The 8,782-nt window shown below is 36.2% G+C and overlaps 1 protein-coding gene across 1 annotated transcript in view; it reads right to left on the bottom strand.

Moving 5' to 3' along the window:
* The window catches only part of LOC102480866 (BCL-6 corepressor-like), an 87,207-nt gene that overhangs the window by 9,618 nt on the left and 68,807 nt on the right, over positions 1-8,782 (bottom strand). Inside the window, 1 exon segment of the mRNA XM_014584989.1 lies at positions 4,541-4,686. Coding sequence (XP_014440475.1) covers positions 4,541-4,686 — 146 coding nt within the window.

Below are 8,782 nucleotides of genomic sequence, written 5' to 3'. Positions count from 1 at the left end.
TGGATGCCAGGGACAATGTGGGAGGAGGATGGGACAGGACATGGCAGAGGGTGGGGGATGGGGAATCAAAAATGGCAAAACAAAAGGCAAGGTATGCAGGACATAAGAATTGGAAAATTATTTGCTGAGAACATGTATGTTGATGTGCTTGATTGAGCCAATGCACAGTGTATTTTGGATGGAAAATTCATTTGTGTAAAAATAAATAAATAAATAAATAAAGTCTTATACATTCTGACTGGGGTTAGGTGGTATCTCATTGTTGTTTTGATCTGTGTTTCCCTTACAATGAGGGTTGTTGAGCATTTGTTCATGTACCTTTTGACTATTCACGTCATCTTCACTGAGTTTTTTTCTTTCAACTCCTTCCATCTTTTAATAGGGTTGATTATCTTTTTTCCAAACAGCTGTTTGAATTCCTTGTGTATTCTGGATATCTGTCCCTTATCTGATGCATAATTTAAAAAAATATTTTCCCATTCTGAGGGCTGTCTATTCACACTAATAACTGTGTCTTTCGCCATGCAGAAACTTCTTAGTCTGATGTAATCCCACTTGTCTATTTTGGGGATTATTGACTATGCTTTGGGGGTTGAATTCTACAAAACTTTTAAAGAAGAGTTAACCCCCATTCTACTCAAGTTATTTCTAAAGACCCAAAGAAGGAATTCTCCCAAATTCATTCTATGGAGACTCCATTGACTGTATCCTTAAAACTTACAAGCATCGGGAACCAGCAGTTAGTGTAATGGCTATGTTGCTGGACTCCCACGTAGTCGACCGCGGTTCACGTCCTGGACCCAGTGGCTTAAAACTCATGCCAGGTGTGTGTGTGTGCGTGCCCAAGATCCCAAGAGGAGAATTGAGAAGTGATTGCGGCATGACCATCACCCCTGGGGGGGGTGATTTCTCGTTTTCTGTCTCTGTCTCTGTCTTTGTCTCTGTCTGTCTGGCGAGCACCGTATAGCGAAATGTAATGGCTATGTCATTGGACTCCCACGTAGTCGACCGCGGTTCACGTCCTGGACCCAGTGGCTTAAAGCATGCCAGGCGTGTGTGCGTGTGTGTGTGCCCAATATCCCAAGAGGAGAATGGAGGAGAAGGGACTGCAGCGTGACCATCCCTCCTGGGGGGTGATTTCTCACTTTCTGTCTGTATGTCTCTCTCTGTCTGTCTGACGAGCACACGTACCCTATAGCAAAAAAATCTCTCCAAAAAACAATAAAAAACAAACTTACAAGCATATGACTGTCTAGAACTAGCATACAACTGTCATATAACCTAGCAATACTCTTTGTATAAAGGGAGGTAAACTATAGACCATATCTCTGATTGATATAGGTGCAAAAATTGTCAACAAGATACTAGTTAATTGTATCCAACAACATATAAAAGGATTATACATCATGACAAGGTAGGCTTTATTCCAGATATGCAAGGATGGTTCAATATATGTGAACATATATACATAAATGTAGTACACCATATTAACAGAAAGAAAGATAACAGACATATGATCATATCATTTGATGTAGAAAAAGCATTCGATAAGATATAACAATGCTTCAAGATCAAGACTCTCAGCAATACTGGCCTAGAAGTGTCAGTCCTCAGCACAGTAAAAGCTATGTATAAAAAAAACATAGCTAACAAAGTCCTGAAAACTGGTACAAGGCAAGGATGCCCACTTTCTCCACTCATTTTCAAATAGTACTGGAAATACTTGCCAAGAATCAGAGAAGAAAATAAAGTAAAAAGCATTAAAATAGGAAAAGAGGCAAAATTATCTCTATTTGTCGATGATCTGTGTGTGATATGACCCAATGGTATCCATAAAATTTCCTTGAAGTAACAAATGAATACAGTGTAGTTTTAGGATACAAAATGAACATACAAAAGTCTACAGGTTTCTACAATGAGGGGCAGGCAGACTTAGATAGAACTGAAGAAAGTAATTCCGTTGACCATAGTGACAAACAGTGTAAGATACCCAGGACTAAATCTAACCAAAGAAATTAAAGACCTTCACAAAGAAAATAATGAGAAGTTAAAAAAAGAAATTGAAAATGACACAAAAGAGTGAAAGGAAATCCTATGTTCTTGGATTGGAAGAATTAATATAATCAAAATGGAAATTCTACCCAAATTAATCTATGATTTAACATTATTCCAATTAAAGTACCAGAGACATTCTTCACAGATCTAGAAAACACAATTATACAATTTGTCTGGAATCATAAAATACTTAGTATTGCCAAATCAATCCTGCACAAGAAGAGTGCAATGGGTCGTATCTCACTCCTTGACCTGAAAGTATCCTATAAGCTGTGATAATCAAAACAGCATGGTATTGGGACCAGCATTTGGGATAATGGCTATGTCGCTGAAGACCCATGCAGTTGAATGTGGTTTGTGTACTGGACCCGGCTGCGTAAGCACATGTGTGTGTGTGCCCAAGATCTTGAGAGGAGAATGGAGGAAAAGGGATTACAGTGTGGCCACCCTCCCTGGGGGATGATTTCTCACTTTTTCTCTCTCTGTCTGTCTGTCTGGTGAGAGCATTCGCCCTATAGCAAAAACCTCTCCAAAAAAAAAAAAATAAGAAAAAAATCCAGCATGGTATTGGAACAGAAATGGCCATGTGGACCTATGGAACAGAATAGAGACTACAGAAATAAACTCTGAAACATATATCCAACTGATTTTTGACAAATTTCTTTAGCAAATGGTGCTGGAAAACACGGTTGTTTCTTTGCAGTAAGATGAATATAAACTCCTACCTCTCACCACTGACAAAAATCAACTCAAAGTGGATTAAAGATCTAAACCTAAAAACTCAAACTATAAAACTACTGATGGAAAACACTGGGGAGACTCTGGGAGACATTGGGTTAGACAAAGGCTTTCTAAAGAATATCCCAAAGCACAGGCAATAATCCCAAAAATAGAAAACCAGAATTATATCAGACTAAGAAGTTTCTGCATGGCAAAATTAACAGTATTTAGTATAAATTGACAGCCCTAAGAATGGGAAATTTTTTTGAGGGGAGGTTCTAGCTATAGGGAGCATGTGCTTGTCAGAAACAAAGAGAGAGAGAGAAAATCAGAAAGCGAGAAATCACCCCCCGGGCGGGATGGCCACCCTGCAATCACTTCTCCTCTCGGGAACTTGGGCATATATTATCCCCAACTGGACTGATGAGAAATGTATTCTTCTTGGAACATTCACTTTACAAGCTAAGTGACATATGTAATTGAATGTAAAAAAATATATATTATTTTTTAAATAATGGAAAAAAGAAAAAGAAAATATTTGCAAAAAATCTATTTGATATTTCATTAATATCCAGAATATATAAAAGTACTCCTAATGTTCAACAAAGTAACAAATCAATCCAAAGCTGGACAAAGTATCTGAATAGACATCACTCCAAAAAGATAGTGAATAGCACATGAAAGATGCTCAACATCATTAATCATTAGAAAAATGCATTATTGAAACTATGATGAGATATTATCACCCCAAACAAGTACTAATATTAAAGGAAAACAACCCGGAAAAATTTAATATTTTGGCAAGGACATGAATAAATTAAAATCCTTGTGTATTGATGTATGAAATGGTGTCATATGACCCAAAAGTTTCACTTCTGAATATATATCTCTAAAAGTAAAGATACAGTCTCGGGAACCAGCAGTTAGCGTAATGGCTATGTCGCTGGACTCCCACGTAGTCGACCGCGGTTCGCATCCCGGACCCGGTGGCTTAAAACTCACGCCGGGCGCGTGTGCGTGCGTGCCCAAGATCCCAAGAGGAGAATGGAGGAGAAGGGAATGCGGCGTGGCCATCCCCTCTGGGGGGGTGATTTCTCGCTTTCTGTCTCTCTGTCTCTCTCTGTCTGTCTGGCGAGCGCACACACCCTATAGTGAAAAACCTCTCAAAAAAAAAAAAAGATACAGTATCAAAGTAATGTTTCAATATCTGTATTAATAGGAATCCTGTTGGGTAAATTTTTCTTCTTCCCTTGAGTACTTTCCCCATTTCCCACCCTCCTCATGTACTGTCTATAGTATTATCATTTCTCTCCATGCTTTTATACCTTTCTATCTTTCAGTTTCTGCCATAAAATTTTATATATTGAGTAATGACATACAATGCCTCTGTTTCATAGTCTGGCTTGTTTTACTTAACAGTAATTCTTCCATATTTATCCATTTCTGTCAAATGCTAGGGTGTCTTTTTTATGACTGAGTAGTATTCCCCAGTATATATGTATTTCTATGCTAATAAAGTACTAAAAGAGATAGATCAAAGTTAATGTAGAATCAATGGCTATTGATCAATTACTAAAATATTAAGAAGATTAACTAGAATAATAAATTATACAATAATATTTTCAGTGGCCATATAAAAGGTCACATTGCTGCTTTTTCACTTCTATGGAATAAAATATAAATATCAGTATTTTAGTTAACATATGATTTTTGAGTAGAGAATATTTCTTGAATTACATCATTTCTTTTCTATGAAGTAACCTACCTGACAGAAACTTTGCCATAAGTTCACTTTGGGTCATTTTGAAGATGGTTCGACCTGAATATGTAGCCAAAGTTGGGTCAGCACCACAGGAGAGGAGCAGACGGACAATTTCCAAGTGATCATTCTCAACAGCATCATGTAGAGGTCTGGTAAGAGACATTCAGGGGGATTAAACTCATGCACACCTGCTTGTTTTGGGCATTTGCTTTCAACAAATGGCATAATTGGGTGCATGTGTGCCATGTAGTCTAAGCTCTCTGGGCATAATACTTTATGCAAGTGGTATATATTATCACTGTCATTGCACAGACTGGGACACAATAACTGACCCAAGGTCAAGATAAATTACTTTTTTACACTTTTTAAAATTATAATGATTATTTTTATACGTTCAATTGCTACACATTATTTTGCTTGTGTAGAGAATATACCCAACATGAAATACATCTCAATCTACTACCGTTAAAATATGTACTATACATGTCATCAACAGATAATAAAACATCTCTGTCCCACAACTGTACTATGTCTCAACTTTTATCCCTAGTTACGTTCCCAACACACTTGCCATCTCCCACCCCCTTTCCACACTGTCTTGAGTCCATAACTATTTTCATAACTGCTTTTATGCTTTCCAATCTTTCAGTTTCTATCATAGAGTGCAGACAGTATATGTTAAGTGGAGACATATAATGTCTCTCTTTTATAGCCAGATTCCTTTCACTCAGCAATAAATCTTCCATATCCATCCATTATAGCAAATGTAAGAATCTTCACTTTTCTCAGGCTTAATAGCTTTTCATGGAGTATATGTACCATACTTTTACAATTCATGCATCTGTTCATGATATTTGGGTTAGTTCCATATTTTAACAATCACAATAATGCCTCAATAAACATAGATATACAAGCACTTTTCCAACATAGCATTTATTAACCTTTGGCTAGATACCACTCAGTGGAACTTCTAGATCACATGGTACTTCTATTTGTAGGTCTTTGAGGAATCTTAATACTGTTTTCCACAGTGACTGGACAAATTTACATTCCCACCAACAATGTTAAAGAGGGTTTCCTGTTCACCAGTTTTTCTGGCCACTAATTATTATTACTTTTTTAATCTTCACTAGTCTGACTGGGGTTAGATGGTATCTCATTGTAATTTCAATCTGCATCTCCCTTATGATGAGGAATATTGAGCATTATTTCATATTCTTTTTTAGTCTTCCCTAGAGGACTATCTATTTAGCTCTTTTTCCCATCTTTTCATTGGATTAATTTTTTTTTCTGGGTAAATTGTATGAGTTCCCTTTTATTATTTGTCCATTATTTGGGGCATAATATTCTCCCATCCTGAGGGTTGTGTATTCACACTAATCACTGTGTTCTATGCTATGCAAAAATTTTTGTATGATGCAATCCCACTTGTTAATTTTTGGGATTTTATTGCCTGTGCTTTTGGGTATTATTTAAGGAGTCTTTTCCTGCCTGAATGTCTCCCAGAGTTTCCTCAGTGTTTCCTACCAGTAGTTTTATAATTTGAGGTTTTAGGTTCACCTGTTTGATTTTTATTACTGGCGAGAGGTAGAGATTCAGGTGAATCTTTTTGCAGTTTCTCTAAGAGGATTTCCTTTCCCCATTGGATTGACTATTACCCTTTGTCAAAATCAGTTGACTGATGGGACAAGCAGTTAGTGAGTGTAATGGCTATGTTGCTGAACTGCCATGTAGGCAACTGCATTTCGAGTCCCGGATGGATGTTTTATACTCCCACTAGGCACGTGTGCATGCATGCCCACGATCCCGAGAGGAGAATGGAGAAGGAATTTCAGTGTGGCCATCCGCCCTGGGGTGGGGAGCATGATTTCTTGCTTTCTATCTCTCTGTCTCTGTGTTTCTGGTGAATGCACATGCTCTATAGCAAAAACTTCTCAAAAAAACAAAAACAAAAACAAACCAGTTAACTGTATATTTTGAAGTTTATTTCCAGAGTCTCTATTCTGTTCCATGTGTCTACCTGTATTTTGTGCCAAAACCATGTTGTTTTGATTATCACAGTTTTGTAATAAATTTTTGAGTCAAGGGATCCCACTCCTTTCTTCCTGTATAGGATTACTTTGGCTTACTGAATCTCTTATGATTTTAGACAAATTCTATTACCTTTTCTAAATCTGTGAAGAATGCCGATTATAAAATTTTAAGGATTACATTAAAACATAACTTTGGGGAGAACTGCCATTTTGATTATCTTAATTCTTCCAATACAGGATTGGTGTGTTCTTCCAGTTTACTGAGTCATTTTAAATTTATTTTTTAAAGTTTTCATAGTTTTCCTAGTAGAAATCTTTGACTTTCTTGGTATCTTATGATTTTTGTGGCTATGGGAAATGATATTACTTTCTTCAACTTTACCTCTGCTTGTTGGTTATATATAGAATGGTATAGATTTTTGTAAGCTGATTTTGTATCTTGCCACTTAATGTATTCATTTATTACTCTGAGAAGTTTGTTTTTTGAATACCTTTGGATCTCTATGTATACAATCATGTCATGTGCAGAGATCATTACAACACTTTTCTCCCTGTTGGAATGCCTTTTATTTCATTCTATTGTCTTATTTTATTAGCTAGGATTTCCAGCACTATATTGAAAAGCAGAGAATATATGGAAACTTTTCTTGTAATGGAAAAACTTTCAGCCTTTCCTCATCCTATATAATGTTAGCTATAGGTTTTCCATGGGTAACTTTTACTATGCTGAGAAATGATCCTACTATGCCAATTTTGCTCAGAGTCTTAAACAAGAAGGGATTTTATACTTTGTCCAATATTGTATTGATTGAAATAATCACACATTTTTTATCTTTCTTTGTTAATATGTTGTATTACATTTTTTGTGTGTGTATGTTGAACCACATTTGCATCCCTGGAATAAAAAAGCCTACCTGGTCGTGTTGAATAATCTCTCTTATATGTTTTTGTATACAATGTGATAATACCTCATTTCAAATTTTGGCATCTGTATCCATCAGGGATTTTGGTCTGTAGTATTCCTTTTGTATCGTATCATTTTCAGTATTTGGAATGAGAGTGACTTAGGCTTTGTAAAATGAATTTGGCAGGATTCCTTCCTTTCTAATATTTAGAAATTATTTGAGAGTAATGGGAGTTGCTACTTCTTTAAAAGTTTTGTAGTATTTGGAAGTAAAATCAAAAGGACCTAGTTTCTTCTTTGCTGAGAGGTTATCTATTGATGATTCAATCTCAGTGCTTGTTATGGGTCTATTCAGCTTAGTACCAAGTCCTCCTGAGTCCATCTTGGGAGATAACATGTGTCCAGGAATTTGTTCATTTCATCCAGCTTTCATTGTTGTTGGTGTATAGGCACTCAAATAATCCTCTAATGATGTTTTGTATTCCTGTTATATCTGTTGTAATAGTGCTCATTTCATTGCAAACTTGAGTTACCTGGTTCCTTTCTTTCTTTTTAAATTATTTTTATTTACATTTTTTAATACATTCAATCACATTATTCAGCTTACAAGGTGATCATTTCAATATATGAACATTTCTCCCTGGTCGAGTTTATCAAAATATAACACCACCACCTCCCTGTCTCAACAATGGTGTCTTCCTATCCCTCCTCCAAATGGTTCCTTTCTCTTTCTTAATCGATCTAGCTAACAGTGTGTCAATCCTTTTTATCTTTTCAAAGAACCAGCTTTTGCTTTCATTTCTGTATAGTATGTTTATTTTCTATGTCACTTTTTTCCTGCTCAAATCTTTATTATTTCTTTTCTCCTGGCATTTTTTTTGGGGGGGGGATCTTTTTATCATTTTTCTACTCCCTGAGTCATGATGTGAAGTTGCCTATTTGCCATCTTTCCATTATTTGTAATGCATTCTAATTGCTTTGAACTCCCCCTTCTATGATTGCTTTCACTGTCTCCCATAGATTATGGAAACTCATCCATTTTTATATTTCTATGAATCTTTTGATCTCAGTCTTAATATATTTGATAATCATGATGATATTCAAGAGTAGCTTATTTCACTTCCTTATTTTGTGTACTTTTTTAGAAATTGATATCAAGCTTAATTCCACCATGTTCAGGGAAGGTGTCTGATATAATGTCTCTTCCTCTGAATCTGTAAACGCTGGTTTGTGCCCTACCATGTGGTCAATTTTCGAGAAGGTACCATGCAGAGGTGGGTAGATGTGTATTTTGTGGGTTTTGGGTGA

The sequence above is a fragment of the Tupaia chinensis genome, unplaced genomic scaffold, assembly GCF_000334495.1.
Source record: "Tupaia chinensis unplaced genomic scaffold, TupChi_1.0 Scaffold148398_1, whole genome shotgun sequence".
NCBI lineage: Eukaryota > Metazoa > Chordata > Mammalia > Scandentia > Tupaiidae > Tupaia > Tupaia belangeri.
The sequence above is the reverse complement of the archived record's forward strand: the minus strand, read 5'-3'. Positions and strand labels throughout refer to the sequence as shown.